Here is a 19,092-nt window from a genome sequence, read left to right on the forward strand (position 1 = left end):
ACCAGAATACTGAGCTATTTTGCTGGCCCATGGTTTATATCAAGAACCAGCCAGCTCTGATGTTTTTTTAAAACCGTTTACTTACAAACTTTAATTCAGCAAAGGTCTGTGCGGGGTAGAGGGGGGGGAGTGGAATACACCCCACTGGAGTGGGTTTGGGTCATCATGTTTGGGGAGGGAGGCTGGTGGGGGCTCAGCTGGCCAGGGGCAGAGTCCTTAGGTCCCCTCAGATGGGCCTGCTCCAGTGATCCAGCCTGGGGATGGTAATGATCTGGGTTTGAAGGAACATGGTAGAGGGCCAGTGGCCTGGGTACAATGGTCACCTTTCAGACAGCAGGGGAGACTGTTGAAGCCAGCAGAAAATACTGGTCTCTGCACCCAGGCTTTGGGCAAAAGGGGTGGTTTGCCAAGACCAAGGCTTTGGCCTTCTGTCCACAGGGCAGACACCCTGGAAAAAGGATAAATCCTAGGCCAGAGCTCTTTGGTCCTGAGCTGAGCTTTTGGAGCTCCGCATCTGAGAGGCTCTGACCCAGCAGGACCTGTGGCCCAACTTTAAGGCATCAGAAGGCAAGGATACTGGGGTAGGGGCTGGAGATCCTGGGGCTTAGGGTGCTGGCCAGAGCAGGCAGGCAGGGGCATGAGACAGCTATTCCTGCAGCAGATGACTGGGAAGAGAATAGCGTTAAGCTGTTGGAACCTGCACATGTGGAATAGAGCCTAGGTAGGCCAGACCCTGCAGGAATCAAGTTGGGGGTTTTCCGGAAGGAAGGGGAATAGATGTGGTCATCATCCTGGTTGTTTTAAAAAATAATAAAAATTAGAAAAGGAAATCAAAGTCAGTTGTCGAAGTTTAAAAATGGGGACTGTCTCTGATCCTCACAGGACAGGGACACCTCCAAAGGCACTCAAAGGCCAGAACACAGGAGTGACGAGGCAGGAGAGGAGGCCTGGAGAGCTGGGCACAGAAGGCCTGAAGCTGGGGAGGGAAAGAGAGCAGGCCAGGCCCCTCTCTTAAGGCCACAGGGTTTGGCTCCAGGAGCAAGCCCACATGGTGTGGCCCCAGATACCCCACATTCCTTGAGCTCCAGCTGGTTGGTCAGCAAAGTCTTCTCAGAGATTTCTCTATTACCCAAGGAAAGGACATTAAAAAAATAATAAAAATAAAATCCCACAAAACACAAATACCAGGAAAAAAACAAAAGCAACTTGGTGCAGGCCCTTGGAGCATCTCTGGTGCCGACCCCTTAGAAAATCCTCTTCCTCTTCAGGTAGGAGTCCGCGTAGTGGCCTCCGAGGCCCTGGGAGTGCTGGCCCACGTAGCTACCCTCTGGGCTGGGCTCAGGTGAGGGCAACAGGTGGGAAAAACTGCGTTTCTGGCCACCCAGTGGGGTCTGGAGACAGACAGTAGGGGAGGCCGGGTCAGTGGCCTCCCAGAGCCAGGACTTGCCCAGCCCTGTGCCTCCCCTCCTCCTGCCCGTACCTTCAGCAGGTGACTGTGACCATTGGGCCCAGGGCCTAGGCCCAGGAGCCCTTCGCTGGAGCCCATTGGGGAGGAACCAACAGCCTGGAGAGTCAGAGAGGTAGGGCAAGTCACCCTGGGGCCATCTAGCCTTGTGCATGCAAGTCGGAACTATGAGGCCTGGTGGTAATCCAACTGTTTCTCATCTGTCATTTGGGACTAAGACCACCCACACGTTAAGCCAGGTTGAGATGAGGGGAAGCTCAACAGTGGAAACCAGAGGGGCCATTACCACTGAAGCATGAGCAAGATTGAGCCCTGCCACCAATGGAGCTATGGCTGAGACCTCGGAGACATAGATAGATAGACAGAGCAGGGCATCCCAATGGTCCCTAAAGACCAGTACCTGGTAGGGCAGACTCACCTTGTTCAGGTGGCTCTGCTTGAGGCCAGCCTGTAGGCCACTGGTGAAGTAGGAGGTGGGTGAGCCAGAGTAAAAATGAGAGAGGGGTCCCCCACTGCCTCCACCACTGCGGGGCTCATTGAAGCTGCTAGGTGGGGGGGACATCTGCAGAGAAAGGTTCAGCTGAGAGAGGAAAATCATGGCAGAAACCCTTCCCCACCATGACTCCGCTTGTCTATGTTTATCTTCTGGGGATCTCTGGGGCCCACAGCCATTGTAGCAAATTCAGGCTGGACCGTAAGAGGATAAGCTCTGAGTGGCTCAGGGAGACACCATGCTCTGAGCCCAGTGACCTCCACTTCAACAGATGACTGACCACCTGGTATGGCCATGGGGTGAGCCCCTGGTGAGCTCCAAGGGAACCACTTACTGCCCCATTGAAGGGTGATAAATAAATGCTTGAGCCTAGAAGTTTAAATGATTGCCTCCAGTTTGTGGAGTTCAGTTACAAAGGAAAAGTACTTCTTGTTACACAGCTAGTGCTGGCTGTTACATCCACTTTATTACATAGCCAATACTATATGCTGCAGAACACACACACAGGGTATCTTGGCTCTTACCTTGTGTCTGTTGGGGCCATGAGCCCCTAAGGTTGGTTCCCGGGCATGGGAGAAGAGCCGTCTAGGTCCCACATCCTAAATTAAAAGGGTAGAAACAAGGGGGTTGGTGTATGCCAACTTTATGCTGGTCCAGTTCTACACCAGTTAACACTAGGGATTCATGACTCATACTTGGGCCTGCAGGGGCTTCAGTGGCCCAGCTGAAACCAGAGCAGATGTGTGCTCTGTCCAAGGGACAGGTGTGCCTGGACCTCAGGGATGGATGCTGTGAAGTGACTGTATTGTGTTCAAATGGGAAGAGATGGACAGACAGGATGCTAAGCCCTTTCTCAAGGGAGAAAGCATGCCTTGGAAGCTGGGCAAAGCACCTGCCCAGCTAGGATGCATGAAGCCCTGGTTTCTGTCCCCAGCACCATATAAACTGGGTGTGATGGAGAAATCCTGAGATCTCACCACTCAGGTGGTAGAGACAGGATAAGACATTCAGAGTCATCTCTGTTACATAGTGAATTAGGCCAGCCTGGGCTACATGAGTTCTTGTCTTTAAAAATCTCCAAAACCAAATAAAAAGCCAGCATGGACTAAAGTCTCAAAGAGACAAACATGGACAGGAGACTCAAGGAAAGAAAAACTATCAGCCACAAGGTCCTCACTGCCCACGTGACACTAGAGAAAATACCTTTAATAGAAGTCCCTGGATTCAGGAGTGTTTCTGAGTCCTGGGCTGCTCAGGATTTTAAAATATTCCATAGAGAGACATGGGGGCTGAGAGGTTTCCTTAAGTCCAATGAGAAACTCACTATAATATTTTAATGACACTTTTGTGCCTCTGTGTACTATGATGCCACAGGCCTAGTGTGCACCTGAGGAGACAACTTGGGGAAGCAGGTCCCTCTACCGTGTGGGACCAGGAATGAACTTAGGTTTCCAAGCATGAAGACAAGCACTGTTGGCAGCTGGGGACCTCACCAGCCCACACCTTTATTTTAATTTGTTTTTGCTCTTGAGGGTCTCATATAGCCAGGGCCAGTTTTGAACTTCTGATCCTCCTGCTTCTACTTCCCAGTGCTGGCACCACACCTAGGTGACTGTGTAGTATGACTCACAAAGGTCAGATGTAATATGTCTCACCTGCAGGGTCAAGCAGGGTGTCTAAGACTTTTAGAATTCAAGCCTGCATGAAGCTCAGTGCTGGAACACCTGCCTCTTTCATGGATGTGTGTGCATGTGTGTGTGAGACTGTATGTATGGATGTGTATGCATGTATGTGTAAGTCTGTCTGTATGTATGTGTGTGCATGTATGTGTGAAACTCTGTGTACATGTGTGACTATGTATATATGTGTGTGAGAATGTGAGTGTGTGTATAGAGGCCAGAAGATTAACGTCGGATCCTGTTCATCAGGAGGTATCCATATATTTTCTATAGTTTTTGGCCAGTGTATTCATGTGTGCGCAGACATATGGTAGTATGGAAGAAAAAGATGACATCAGGATCTTTCTCCACCTTATTCACTGAAGCACTTAGAGCTTGCCAGTTCCATTCGTCTAGCTCATTAGTTACCTCCAGAGATGCTATTCTCACCTTATACTCGCTGGGATTAAGGTAACCTGCCACACCTGCCCAGCTTCTACACTGGGCTCTGAGGGTGCATGTGCTGAACCATTGATTGTTCCAGCCCAGTCCACCTATTTCTGGACAGTCTCACTATGCAGGTGTGATTTGCCTAGAACTTGCTATATAGACTACACAGCAATCTTCCCACTTTGCCATCAAACCCAGCTGAAATGGAGTCTCTTCCCTAGCTTAGAGTTTACCTACTAGACTAGAACGCCTTCCTGTCTCTGCCTCGTCAGTGCTGGGGCTACAAGAACGACAGCCTATTGATTTATAACATGTGGGTTCTGAGATGAGGCTTAGGTCCTCACGCCTGTGACTAAGTCATCTCATCACATACATTTCACATTTTGGATGTTTGGACCAAGAAAGCTCACACTACATAGTTTGCAGATGAACCTGCACTTCAGTTGTAAAGGGCCACCCTTAAGCTAGGCACAATATAGGGCAGCCCAGTACTCACTGTGGGGTAATCAAAGCCATAGCTGTCAGGCAGCCCTGGCTCAGGGGGCAGGCGGTTGCTGGCGATGGGGCTGAGCAGGCGGGACTTCATTTGGAAGGCTTTGCTGCCATTGTTGCTACCACTGCTTCCACCAGGAACTGCAGGGCTAGGCAAGGGGGGCTCAGCTGGGCGGCGGCCTCTCCCAGAGCCTCCCCAGCCCCGGGTCTCCTTGCCTGCCAGGTTACTGGATGGAAGTAGGCTGTGTAGATTCAGGTAGGGATTGAGGGGGATGCGGTAGTCCTTTGGGGGCTCCCCCAGCAGTGAGACCTGTAACAGGAGGATTGGTTTTGCTAGGGACCTGGGCAGAGGAGACCTCAAAGGTAGGGGAGATCGGAAGCAGGGTAGCACCTTACCCCAGGGGGCGTTGGCAAGGGCCCACTGTCCTTTGGTAGGCCTCTATGACTGGAGCCTCGGAGCCCCACAGGGGCTGGGGGTGGAGTGAGCTGGGATGCTGGGGGACCAAGACCCATGGGCTCCCGATCACCCCCAGAGGGGCCCAGCAATGGTGGTAGTAAGGGTTGTGGCTTCCCTCGGCGGGGTGGCAGTTCCGGGGCCAGGCCCCCCCCTAAAGAGAAAAGGAAGGTGTGTCAGCTAAGGGCCCAGACCTGAAGGGCCACTCTACCCATGGTCCTGAAGCTGGCAAGAACCCTGTGTGCCTCAGAGGCAGTTCATGACTCAGGGTCTCTCTGAGTGCAGCTGCCTCATAAGGTGAGCACCACAGCAAGACAGAACAGCCCAGCAGAGCAGGCTACCTGCCCAAGGCCACATGTCAACTCACTGGGCAGGGGAGGGGGACAGTATCTCTAGAGAGGTGGAGTGGCAGGGTCTGACTTTACCTGCAGACAGCTCCCCAAGCAGGGAGTTAGAAGGTTGGGCCCCGGCCTGGAGGGTACCCAGAGGTGAGTCTCCCAGGATCCCAGGCTTCTAGAACAGAGCACAGTCAGCTGGGGGTGGGGACAATATGGCCTGGGAAGCAGACATGGGACACCCAGAGTCCTGGCAGTCACAATGCCCAGCATCACCAACTCAAAACTTACTCATAGGCAGACACACACAGGGACCCCTCCAGCACCTGTGACCTCCCACCCCTACTCATTGCCTACTCACGTGGCCTATGGGCTCTGGCATATAAACCAGGCCCTGACCTACACGCACTGGGGATATATACATGAATACTGAGCACGTCAGGGCTGTCACTCCACAATTTCCACCACTGTCACACATACCCAATGACAGTCCTTAGCATCCAGCCCCCTTGCTCATCACAGAACAATGCTGACCAAGGATAACTATACCCCAGCTGTGTAAGGTTGGGCTTTCTTAGTCATATTCACTTTAGGAATAGATTTGTATGCCCTGGCACCAGGCCCAGGCATCTCTCCAGAGCAGAGGGAAATGTAACTTCTGACACAGGGTGGGCTAGAAAAGGAGTCCGGTGAGGCTGCCCCAATATGAGGCTGTTACCTTTTGGCTCTGGCTCTGGCTCTGGCTCTGCAGGGCTAGCTGCAGCAGTGCAGTGGACAGGGCAGGCCCACTGAGTAGTGGCATGGCAGGGGGCGCACCCAGGAGGCCTGAAATGAAACACGATGCTCTGTGATAACCCAGCACCCAGCACAACTCCAAGTTCTCAGCATGATAGATGGTCCTGCAAGGTCCAGGCAGGGAAGGGTGGGCTTGCCTGTGGGAAGCTCTGCTCCCTTTGAGACCTGCATCGTCAGGCCACAGCCACCAATGTGACCTGTCTTACCCTGCTTGCCACTGGCGCCTCCATGCAGCAGAGGGTTGAGGAGCAGCTGGAGGGAGGCGGATGGGCCCAGGCTGTTCAATAGCTGCACAATATTTGGCTCAGGCAGGAGTCCCTTGCCTCGATTGAGAGCCTGAGGAAGAGGCCAAAGGGTGGCTCAGAGCAAAGGCCACAGAGGAAGACAATGGTGTTTAAGGAGTACTCTACTCACTGTGGCCTGGGCAGCAATGAGTGCTGCCAGCATGCTTCGGCCAGGGGGACCTGGGGCACAGAAAGACACACGGAGGTGGCTGCCACCCAGGGCCAAGCCGTCTGCCCGTTCTTGTGCTGCCTCTGCCATCTCTGCTGTCTCGTACTCCAGCACCGCGAACCCCTTTAACTGCCCATCCGGGCCACATGCCAGCTGTGGGAGAACCACTCAATGAGCACCAGGTAAGTAACCAGAGACCAGACGCTGACCCCAAACACTGATAGTGAACCCTTGGAGAAGTGACTCCTTGCCACTCACTGTCCATTAACTGGTCACTAAATCTGTGTAATGGCTAATGGAGGCCGTAGGTCAGTTTGCACAAGGCCACATGGCTAGCCAGGGGACTGAGAAAGGACATATCTCACCTGTAGCTATTATATTATTTGTGCTAACACACTGGGAACAAACTTCTGACAGGGACCACCAGGAACATCAGAAGGTTAGAGATGGCTGTAGAGTCTGCCCTGAACACATCTTGGGCCACAGATACTGTGGCAAGAGGCTGACCTGGGAGGACGAACCCAGGCCTGCTAGGTAGTCAGGACCTACAGGCTGGCTGTTCAAGGCTGCTATTACTACATGAATGTGGAAGTCATGGTGCCAGTGTAGAGAGATACTAAAGTCACAGCCAGAGCTATTTTACTTCACCAGCCTCCTCCACAGCAGCCCAGATTCCTTATCTAGAAGTTTAGACCAGGTATGTTCCAGAAGTGAAAATGAATGGAGGCTAGATTAGTCCAATGCTACCCATACTGTATTTAAATTTTTTTTATTAAGACAAGCTCTCACTGTGTTTCCCTGGCTAACTTGGAACTCACAGACCAGCATGGCCTTGAACTCAAAGAAATCTGATAGCCTCTGTCTACTGGGTGCTGGATTAAAGGCACATGCCATCACACCCAGGCCTCAGAGAAAAAAAAGTTGATATATCTGAGAGGGTGTGTTTTCTTTTTCAAGTCTCTATTCCTTTGAGGCAGGCTCTCTCTCCCTAAATTGGGGCTCACATTTTTCGGGATAAAGCTGGACATCAGCAAGGGATCTTCCCACCCTCACCTTCAGTGCTGGGTTTATATAGTTATATAAATATATTGAAAGACACTGTCTATAAAGAAAGAGGAAGGAAGGAAAGAAGGAAGGGAAGGAGGGAGGGAGGAAGAAAAGCTAGATATGTTGGTTTAACCCTGTAACCATAGCACTCAGGAGGTAGAGGCAAGAGGGTCAGGAGTTCAAAGCTGGCCTGGACTATATAGCAAATCCTAGCTATATAAAGGTAATTTATCTCCAAAGAAGTAAGGTATCAACTCTTGCCCTGTCAGAAAGAATATGGCCTCAGTGAAATGTCCAGTAGGGCTGGCGATGACTCAGCAGGGAAGTGCCAACCTGCTCTGCCAGAGGACCCAGGGAGAACCCACGCATAGAATCAGCCACCATAAACATCTGGCATGTCCCCTAAGCTGCACTCTAGGCCAGGAAGAGAGTGGCTAAATGTTTCCATAGCAACTCCCCTGCATAAGAGCCCAGACAAGTGGAGCCCTCAGATCAGTTTCTTACTTTTTTAAAGACATGGATCACACTATATAGCATAAGCTGAGCTGGAACTCAGAGAACTTTTTGCCTCTATTTCTGCAGTGCTGGGATTTAAAGGCATGCATCTCAACCAGGCACAATGGCACACGAAGTGGGTTTGGCCAAAAGCTGCTTGTGTTATAATGTTAATTTTGGTCCCCAAATCTGCTTAATGAGTGAATACACATAAGACACCGAGGGACCCCCATTTGGTTTGACTACCCCCATTTGGTTCAACTGGTAAATAAAGATGGCAGCAGCCAATGGCTGAACAGGACACAGGTGGGACTTTTAGGATTCCTGGGCTTGGGAGAGGTGGGAAGAAAGGAAGAGGCAGAATCGCCATGCATGGGAGGGTCGTAGGACGACCAGCGGTGTAAGAATTCTAGTAAGTGGTCCTAATGGCCACTCCCAGATTGGGTCTGAGGTAGCAGAGATGAAATATAGATTTAGAAGGATGTTAATTCCAGGAACCCCGGACAGGACTGTGCTAGCCACGGGAAGATTCCAACAATAGTCAAGGTGTATCAAAATTAACTGTGTGTGCACACATGAGCACATCTTTCATTTGACAATTGGCTCTGGCGGTGGCTACAGAGCAACCTGCTGGGAACCAAAGAAGTTTAATTACTTCACCATTATAGATGGCATACAATGTGGGGCAAGAATTCACTATTATTTAGCCAGGCAGTGGTGACGCACGCCTTTAATCCCAGCACTTGGGGGACAGAGGCAGGCGGATTTCTGAGTTCAAGGCCAGCCTGGTCTACAGAGTGAGTTCCAGGATAGCCAGGGCTATACAGAGAAACCCTGTCTCGAAAAACCAAAATAAATAAATAAATAAATAAATAAATATTATTTAAAGATTCTTGGATAGAATACACACACACACACACACACACACACACACACACACACACACAAATAATATAAGTCTAGGAGGAGAGGAGAACTGGTTTCTCAGCGAGCCAAGCCAAATCACGTGGTTCCCACACAAGCTGCAAAACTACCATGGGCCCTTAGAGAGCCTTACCTAAGAGATGCTGGGAGCCCCTGCTATACAAAGACAGGCTGGCTGCTCCAAAGCAGAATTAGATATTAGACGCAGCCTACTTCCTACAAGCAAATAAAGGGTAGAGATAAATAATATTTGATTTGTTTTTAAGGATAGAAGGGAGTATAATGGTAATTGTTTCAATATTCTTAAATATACATAAAATAAAGAAATCTAAGCCTTTGATCTCAAATGTAGAAAATAAAGGCAAGAAGGGAGAGTTTAGGGAGATTAAAAAAGAAAAAAAAACTTAAAAAAATTTTTAAGTCTCTCCAGGGCAAATACTCGGGATCTTTGAACATGGTCTACATGGGATTTCTGGGATTGCTTAGCCTGGTATGACAAATCTAGAGCTGAGAAATAGGCTTATTCAATAAGTAGAAGGCAATTTATTTAAAGTTAAATAAATTTAAATAAATTAAAGTTAAATAAAGTTAAATATATAGATAAATACTTTTAGGCTTTTGATCTTAAATTATAGGTCATAAATAGGAGATAGTTAGCCTAACCTATCTCAGACAGTAGCGCCCCTACCCCTCCAACCTTTAATTCCAGCACCCAGTATGCAGAGTCATGTGAGTTCAGGATCAGCTTGGTCTACAGTGTGTGTTCCTGGACAGTCAGGGCTATATAGATAGACCGTCTTTAAACAAAAACAGACCAAAAATACAATAAGATAAAATTGTGCTTTAATACTTGAAAAAAAAATTAAATTTCATTTTATTTATTTTATGTGAGTTCATGTGTCACAGGCAACTTGAGAGAGTTGGTTCTCTCTTTCTAGGGCACAGGAATCAAACTGTGTCATCAAGCTTGACCTTATCAACTGGGCTAAGGACGATCCAGGGCCTTGCACATGGTAGGCAGGCGTTCCATACCTTAGGCACACTACCAGCCCCTCACTGGCAGATTCTATGAAGGCACTCTATCATAAACCACATACCGTGACCATCTCATAAACCCACAGAGACAGATGCAAAAGAGTCACCGTGTGATTAGGACCACATGAACTCTGAACTGAGTTTCATGTTACTGAGTTTGCTAGAGACGCAAACTTTAATTTGTCTCGACTCTCAAACTTTAATCTGTCTTGACTCCCAAGCCCATGTTCTATTAGGAGAACCAAATACAACTGTGCAGAGGTGGACTTAAAAATACTCAAAAAGTATCTAATGAGGGGATGGGATATAGCTCTGTGGTAAAGCACTTGCTGGGCAAGGCCTTTTCTACTCCCAGCATTATCAAGATGAATATATGGAAACGTAAGAATGAAAGAGCAAGCTTTTATAATAATCATTCATAAAGCAGAAAGATGGCTCAGTAGGAAAAGATACTGTTAAGCCTCACAAACTCAATTTGATCCCTAGTACCCACATGGTTGTAGGAGAAATGACTCCTGAAAATTGTCCTCTGGGCTGGGCGGTGGTGGCGCATCCCTTTAATCCCAGTACTTGGGAGGCAGAGGCAGGCAGATTTCTGAGTTCAAGGCCAGCCTGGTCTACAGAGCAAGTTCCGGAACAGCCAGGGCTACACAGAGTAACCCTGTCTTGAAAAAAAAAATGTCCTCTGAACACCATAGGTACCACGTGCATATACCTGTATGCATGCACATACACACAGAAGAAGCACACAAATAAGTGTACAAAAGTTTGGTTTTTTTGTTTTTTGTTTTTTTGAGACAGGGCTTCTCTGTGTAGCCCTGGCTGTCCTGGAACTCACTCTGTAGACGAGGCTGGCCTCGCACTCAGAAATCCACCTGCCTCTGCCTCCCAAATGCTGGGATTAAAGGTGTGCACCACCACTGCCTGGCTACAAAAGTTATTTTTAATACTTAGCCTATGTAGACTAAGTACTGTGGTGTTATGACTTTACTCTCAGCACTCAAGAGGTAAAGGCAGGTGGAGGTAAAGTTCCAGGCTAGCCATGATTACACAAGGAGCCCCTGTCTAGAAAAGAGGTAGAGGAGATGAGAGTAAAGTACAGGCAAAAGGACTTGCTCACGACACCAAGAAAGGCTGAAATCCATCTAAGCCCAAGTGTTTGACATCATGACTCCGGCCTCTTCCATGCCTGGCTTGGCCACAGATGCTCAAGACACTGTGATGGGAGCTGGGGCTGGGGCTGGGGCTGAGCAGGTAGAGCTGTACTGCCTAGAATGCAGGAATCCCTAGGGAATTCCAACCCCCACACCACATAAACTTAGCATGGTGAAGCATGATCCAGTACTTGAGAAGTAGAGCCCATAGGATCTAGAATTCTAGCTCATCCTTAGCTACATACCAAGTTCAGGATCGGTATGGGCTATCTCAAAAAGCAAAATAACAAACACGAGTCAGGCAAAGTGCTTACCAGTAACCCTGACAACCATGAAGATTAGGCAAGAAGATGGTGTTTCTAGGCTAGCCTGGGCTACATGGCCTAAGTAATGAGTGTGTGACTAGTAAGGGTGTGAGCAAGACTACTATCCTACCTACATGATGAGCCAAGGAGGATTTGCACTCTGACCTTTGAAACATTTCCACATCTAAGCTCTATATCCCAGAGCCTCTCCCAAGAGCCCAATTCAAAGTTATATGACAGTTGCTTCAAAGGACCCAAGACCTACCTGACAGAAGGTGGGGGTATATACAGCTGACAGAGCCCGGCGCAGGGCATCCACATCGCTGAAGCCAGGGGGCAGGTGGTCCACACAGAGGCACCGAGAGTGCAACAATGCGGGGGTCAGCTGCCCAGCATCTGTCCAGTGCACGTACAGTGTGCGTGGACCCAGTGGCTTGCCCAGCAAGTCAGACTTGGCCCTGGCTGCCGAGTCTTTCTTCATGTACTCTGCAAAGCCATAGCCTTTAGAGTGGCCAGTGCGCTCACTGTACACTAGGAAGCAGCGCTCCAAGCTGCCAAAGGGCCGCACCAGATCTTCAAACTGTGCCTGTGTCAGACTAGGTGGCAGGTTGGCCACGCACAGCAGAGCATCGGTAGGCTGCAACTGAACCGACAGCTCCCGCTCTCGAAGGCAGCTCTGGTGGAAGGTGTTGATGGCAGCTTCAGCCTGCTCCCCATTCAGCAGGGTCACAAAAGCTGCAGGGTAGGAGAGAACCTGGGGTCAGAGTGACCTTCTGTCTCTCTACCCTGGGCCGTCTAAACCAGGTGTGAGAGCAGAACATCAACTACTACTAGCAAGCACAATCCAGTCAGCTGGAGCCTTAGATTTCCACTAGTCCCTCTCTGACATCTCTCACATATGTGCCTGGTACCTGTGGAGACCACAAGATGGTTTTAAATCCCCTGGAACTGGAGTTATAGATTGTTGTGAACTATGGTGTGGGTGCTGGGCATCAAACCTGGGTCCTTTGGAAGATCAGCCAGTGCTCTCAATCACCGAACCATCACTTGAGCTCCAACCCCAAACTCTTTTTATTTTTTAAAAGATTTATTTATGTATTTCATGTATATGGGTACTTTATCTGCATGTACATCTGCACACCAGAAGACAGCAACAGATAGGCATGGGTGCCGGGAATTGAACTCAGGACCATTGGAAGAAGAGTGAGTACTCCTAACCATTTCTCCAGCTCCCAAACCCCAAACTCTTAATGGTTCTGGCTTCTTTGTTCAAGACAGGGTTTCTCTGTGTAGCCCTGGCTGTCCTGGAACTCACTCTGTAGACCAGGCTGGCCTTGAACTCAGAAATCCACCTGCCTCTGCCTCCCAAATGCTGGGATTAAAGGCGTGCGCCACCACTGCCTGGCTTAGTTCTGGCTTCTTAAAAAGTCAAATGGGAATAGGTTAGCCCTAACACCCACCATCAACAGAACTAGATCAGTACCCAAGAGCCAGGCTGTGGCTGTGATCCCAAAATTTGCAACATGGGGCAAGAGGACAGAGTTCAGTCAGCCTGGGCTATCTAGTCAGATTCTATCTAAAAACCCAAGGGCAGGTGGTAGAGTGTTTGCCTAGCATGCATGAGGCCTAGGGTTCTATCTATTGTGGATTGGTAGCACATGCCTTGTCACTTCAGCACATGACTAAACCAGGGTTATCAGAAATTCAAGGTCATCTTTGGGCACAGAGTGACTTACACTGTCTCAAAAAACACAAACTGAGACCTGAGGATGGAGTTAAAAGTGTTCATCTTTAGCACCACAAAATTAAAAGAGAAAAGAAAGATCAGGACTAAGGGTGTACTTAGACAGTAGAGCACTTTCCTAGTGTGCATGAAGCCCTAAATGCAATCTCTAGTAAAACACACGCGCGCTTTTCCTCCAAAGTCAGGGTATAACTTTCAAAACAGTTTTACCCACTGGGGCCATCTCTCTTGCTCCTAGGATGATATTTGCTTGCTTGCTTTCTCCTTCTTTTTTTGTTTGTTTGTTTGTTTCCTGGCTGACCTGGACTAGATTTATAGACCAGACTGGTCTAGATAGAATTCAGACATCCAGCTATCTCTGCCTTCCAAGTGCTGGGATTAAAGTTATGTGCTACCACACCCTGCCATGTTATTTTCTAAAAGGGACTTAAACATCCTTGGATTTTGGTATGCTCTAAGCCCTGTGGAGGGATGACTGCCTGGTTGCTCAGTTGCAACTGTCTGCCTTGTTGATACCTAGGACTCTTTTTCTTGCATGTGTATGGGTATGGTAAACAGGTGTACATGTATGTTTACAATGAGCGTGTGTACAGGTACAGGTAGCGGTTGTCTCTTATTTAATACCAGGGCTTGGTAATTTGGCTGATCCACCTACCCATCTTGTTCAGGAGACTGTTTCCATCTCCCACACACTTCTATTACAAGTGGGTCATCAGGCAGGCCCACCCAGCATTCATGTAGCTGCTAGGGTTCCAACTGCAGTCCTCATGCTTATCTGGCAAGTGCCGAGCCATCTCCCCAGCCTTTGGTAGCTGTGCTCTAAGCAGTCTGTGTCAGGCAGTCTCAGTCTGCATCCACGGTTGTTACTTGTATACCATTACATAGAGTAAGCACAGACCAAGAGTGCAGCCTGTGACCAAGGGCCTCCAATGGCCAGGCTTTTAACCACTGCCTGGCCGGTCAGGTAGGTGTGAAAAGGGGCACATTCCTCTCCACATTAAGTTGTCAGAAGGTTCTACATGTCTAAACACCTGGCCCAACACTGGAAAGCATAGACATTCGTTGATGGCCTCACAGAGGAAGCCGATGCTGCCAAGTCTCACCCAGGGACATAGGGCTGACCATTCCACACAGGGGCAGATGTGCCAGTCTCAGCCTATGACAGAGTAGGTGCCCAGTGGGCCGGAGTTAGGAAAGGACAGTTAAGAACAGCAGGGGAGCTGAGCACACAAATATATGTATTATAAGCCTCACACTTTGGAAATGGAGGCAGGAGGATGTCTTGAAGTTCAAGGCTATCCTCACTTATATAATAAAATTAACTCTAGTCTGGGTTATATGAGATCTGATTTAAGTAAAACCTAAAGTCCAAAACCAAAAATGGGGTGGAGAGATAGCTCAGCACGTAAAGAGCAGTTGTTGCTTTTGCAAGGATGGGGTTTGGTTCCCAGCACCAACATGGCAGCTTACAACCCTCTTTAACTCTGGTTCTGTGAAATCTGGTGCCCTCTGCCAGCCTCCGTGGGTACCAAACATGCAAATGGTGCTCAGGCAAAACACCCATACACATCAAATAAAGATAACTAAAACATAAAAAAGGACAAAGGAGTGGTACAAGCTAAAGGACTGCTACAAGCTTTTGGATAGCTGGGCATGGACTCCAGGACAACCTGGGATACAGCCTAAATCCATGCCTCAAAGAAAGGAAAGAAGAAAGCTGGAAAATGGAGTCTGCTGCCATACCTAATCCCAAGTTCCAGCCCTAGACTCTCATGTGTGTATGCACCTGTCATCGTAGCCCAGCAAGACAGAAACATGGGGGATCCTGCCTCAGCAAGGGGGAGACTGACTTTAGGATGGTCTCCACCTAACTGCCATACTTGGTTGCCTATGCTTACACACTTACACACACACTTACACACACACTTACACACACACTTACACACACACACACACACACACACACACACACACGATAAACTGACAAGGGTGAGTGGTGCCCGCCTATAATCCCAGTACTTGGGAGGCAGAGGCAGGTGGATTTCTGAGTTTGAGGCCAGCCTGGTCTACAGAGTGAGTTCCAGGACAGCCAGGGCTATGCAGAGAAACCATGTCTTGAAAAACCAAAAAAAAAAAAAAAAAAAAAAAAAAAAAAAAAAAAAAAAGGCAGGAAAGTGGATCTCTAGGAATTCAAGGCCAACCTGAGCTTCATGTGAGTCCCTTCCGCCAAAAAATTAAGACACGGACAGACAGAAAAAGGTTGTGTTTCCTCTGACACGATATGGGACCCACAATTCAGAACAGATGCTGAGCCAAGTCATGTCACCACTGGGGACTGCCATAATTGCCCTGTCCACCCACGGCCCACAAACCTGTCCCTTTGTATTTGTCCACAAAACAGTACTTGAGTTCGTAGTCGCTCAGGAGGTCATGTACTTCCTGCAGAGACAAATCAGAAGCCAGGGCATCACTGGGCAAGCATGCCTACAGGTGGCCCCTCCATACAAAAAGATAAATGACAGCTCTGCCCATACAGCTATCTTCTACAACCTATCTTGTACAGGGCAAAACTTCAGATTACATGCTAGGAACACCAGCCACTCAAACTGCATGCCTTCAAGGAGGTCGCCTAACTTGTGTGATTTCCCCCATGCAAAGCTGAAACACCTTCACAGCTAATTACTAAGCTATTTTCTCCAAAAGGGAACAAACTGAGGCTGTAAGAAGTGAACATGTCAACATGTCCTGACCAGGGACTCCACTCACTTAACTGACCCTACACTGCGTGGTTGCAGGAGCCACCCAAACTCCTTCATGTTGACAGGGCTGCTTCCTCATATTGAATGCTGGCTTCCAGGGCAAGCTGCCTGGCTTCCTTGCACCAAATGACTTGTGTATGAGTCCAAGGAGATAGAGCGGACAATTCTAGATATGCATGAGACCATGAACACAGATGTCTACTCCAGGTCTGTTCCCCTAAAATGCTCCCTAACACCTCTGGAGCTTCACTAGCCATGTGCCTACAGAGTAGTGGGAACTAGGGTGAGCCAGTGAGCAGAGATTCTTAGCAGCAATCAGAAAGGGCCTATCCCACCACCACCTGGCAGGGCAACATAGATACCACTTTCTTGGGTCCAAAGAGCATTGCACACCCTGCTCTACGTAGGTTCCCAATAGAAGGGCACTCCAGGCAGACAAGATTAGCCATAGGGAAGTGCCACAGAATACACATCCCAACCCCCGGCATATTCACGTCAAAGGGAGACTTCGTTTTCCCAGATCAATTCTAGTAGGCATTTGAGGGATGCAGCTCCATCTTCCAGGTCTACCTCTAGAAGGTGTGGATGTATGCTTGGTAAGAAAGGCCATGCTCTTAATTCTGAAACTTCCAGATCTGAGCTCCGGTCACCCGAAGGCAGAGGAGAGAAAGCACTCTCTGAATATGCATGGGTCAGTTGGAATCTATTTCAATCAATCTATTCTCAGTCCACCGCACGTATTTCAGCAGGGACACAACTGCCTGCCCCTTCCAACTACCTGCAACCTTCAACCACTTGGCCTCTCCCAAGTCCGATGGTCGCCCCTAGCAACGTCGGCCCGCACTTCAAAGTAGGTTTTTTTCTTCTTCCTGACCATGCCCTTTCCACTTCGTTCTTAAGGTCTCACAACCCTGGGAAAGGATACGACACTGGGGAGAACCCCCACTCACAGCAGCGTTGGTACCGCCCGGTTTCCACCCCCCGCGCACGCGCACCGTGGTATTTCCCGCCACGCTCTCACCCCCACCCCCCATACCTGGTTGGTCACGTCCCCCGGGAGGCCTCGGATCAGTATCTTGCGGCGGTTACGGAACTGGCGCTCAGTGTGTTCCAGACGTTTCCGGATCTCTTCCGGATCGAGCGGCGGTAACTCTTGTTCGGGCGCCCGGCGATCGACGGTCTCGGGAGTTTCCGCTTCGGCCTCCGCCTCCGGGCTCAGCGGCGGCCGGTGAGTAACGGACACGTCGGCCGCCATCTTGGGAAACCCGGCGCCTTCTGGGACCAGCGAGCTCAGGGCGGAGCGACATAGAGCGGTAAGGAGGGCGCGTGTAGTGATTGGTTGGTGGAAACCCCGCCTCTCTCCCGGCCCCCTTCTGCTATTGGCTGGAACCAGCGCCGCGAGCGTTGCCTTTTTCCCCTGACTCTGGACCATTGAGTAAAAGGGCGGAGCTGCAGCAAGGAACCGCCTTGCAAGGTAGGAGGAATGAGAATGGGCTGGAGGAGAATAGGCGTTCTATCGGTAACACCGCCTAAAGAGCTGGTTAGGTGCACACACCTGTAATCTAAGCCCTTGAGAGGTGAAGGCAGATCTTATGATGTCATCTTCAGCTACAACGTAAATCAAATTTAGAGGGATCCTGACTCAAAAGGGAAAATAAAACAACAGTCAAAAATTAAGTGTGCTGATGTACGCATGCAATTCCAGCACTTGAGAAATGGAAGCTGCAGGACCAGAAGTTCAAAGTTATTCTCTACTTTACAACTCATGTTTGAGATAAAACTTGATTCAAAAAGGAAAAACAAAAAGCGAACAACCAAACCAAAAAAACCTGGCATTATTTCCAGATAGGAAATAATGAAGGCCTAGGCAGCCTGGTCTACGTAGTAAGACATGGTTTCAAAAAACAAAGAAAGGGCCGGGCAGTGGTGGCGCATGCCTTTACTCCCAGCACTTGGGAAGCAGAAGCAGGTGGATTTCTGGGTTTGAGGCCAGCCTGGTCTACAGAGTGAGTTCCAGGACAGCCAGGGCTACAAAAAGAAACCCTGTCTCCAAAAACAAAAAAACAACAAAAGGGCCACTGCTAAGCATGACAACCCCCAAGTTTCATTCCCCGCAGACTTGGTAGGAGTCGGGAAACAAAAGGTTAAATAGGAGCCAGAGAAGGAACTGGCAAAAGACACAATCAAGAAAGAAGATCAGTTTATAATGACAGACATGGATCTCTCTAGCACCAGAAAGCTACTTTCAGGAGTATATGGGCAGGTGCTAATTTATATATTATAGTTTGTTTTGTTTTTCGTGACAGAGTTTCTCTGTGGCTATCCTAGAACTCACTCTGTAGAGTAGGCTGGCCTTGAACTCACAGAGATCCGCCTGCCTCTGCCTCCAGAGTGCTAGGATTAAAGGTGTGCACTATCACACCAGGTGGAATTTGAAGGTTTTATTGATCTGGAACTTGATACGGCCCAGTCACCCTCTTAGTCTGGACCTTGGTCTTCCCTGTCTCAGGACAACTTTCCCTGGCTGTATCTTTGGACTTCAGTGGGCTGAGAGACATAGGTATTTCTGTTTCTCAAGTGGTAGCTGCATCCTGAGGATGTACACTGAAGTCACTGCAGTGGTCACCATCCCTAGGGGCATGAACAATCGATGATGCTGGCTATCCTAGCCTTGATCGGCACAGAGAGACTCAAGTGCGAATGTGTGCCCTGGGCTCGTGCTGAACTTGCCTCTGTAGACCTTACAGGTTCCTCTATTAACTTGAATGTCAGTCACTGTGAGCAAGGTGTTCTTGTGCCTTGCCTTAGGCGGGTTTCCTGGCAGGGATAGGTGCCATTGTGGTTTAGGTTGACAATGAGGCACCTCAGCCTGGTGCCCTCATGGTGGAGCGTCACAGCTCATTGCCCTGGGCCTGGCACTGCAGGATGTGCTGTGAACCCCCCAGGTGCAAGTGGCCAGGCCCTGCCCCCAGACAACCAAGCCCTGGCACTGCAGGATGTGCTGTGAAACCCTCCAGGTGCAAGTGGCCAGGCC

General features: G+C 49.3%; 1 protein-coding gene and 1 long non-coding RNA gene across 4 annotated transcripts in view; one reads left to right on the top strand and one right to left on the bottom strand.

Annotated features, from left to right (window-relative positions):
* Nucleotides 1-60: 60 nt before the first annotated feature.
* On the bottom strand, nt 61-17,354 carry Raver1 (ribonucleoprotein, PTB binding 1). Of its 3 annotated transcripts, none has more exons than XM_031345871.1 (13): nt 17,095-17,354; nt 15,672-15,738; nt 11,821-12,290; nt 6,557-6,748; nt 6,349-6,478; nt 6,066-6,172; nt 5,438-5,522; nt 4,955-5,166; nt 4,563-4,868; nt 2,483-2,557; nt 1,884-2,027; nt 1,481-1,564; nt 61-1,391 (listed from the first exon to the last, which is right to left on the bottom strand). In XM_031345871.1, the coding sequence occupies exons 1-13, from the start codon at nt 17,311-17,313 to the stop codon at nt 1,245-1,247; spliced, it is 2,238 nt and encodes a 745-aa protein (XP_031201731.1). In that variant the 5' UTR covers nt 17,314-17,354; the 3' UTR covers nt 61-1,244. The 3 variants fall into 3 exon arrangements, with proteins under 3 accessions (XP_031201731.1, XP_031201730.1, XP_031201732.1); XM_031345870.1 differs by having other exon boundaries at nt 5,438-5,525; XM_031345872.1 differs by lacking the exon at nt 1,481-1,564 and having other exon boundaries at nt 5,438-5,525.
* The window catches only part of LOC116073787, a 44,565-nt gene continuing 42,740 nt past the window's right edge, over nt 17,268-19,092 (top strand). The window contains exon 1 of the long non-coding RNA XR_004111902.1: nt 17,268-17,371. This is a non-coding gene — a long non-coding RNA (uncharacterized LOC116073787). The remainder of the gene's footprint in view (nt 17,372-19,092) is intronic.

This window comes from Mastomys coucha, unplaced genomic scaffold, assembly GCF_008632895.1.
Source record: "Mastomys coucha isolate ucsf_1 unplaced genomic scaffold, UCSF_Mcou_1 pScaffold23, whole genome shotgun sequence".
NCBI lineage: Eukaryota > Metazoa > Chordata > Mammalia > Rodentia > Muridae > Mastomys > Mastomys coucha.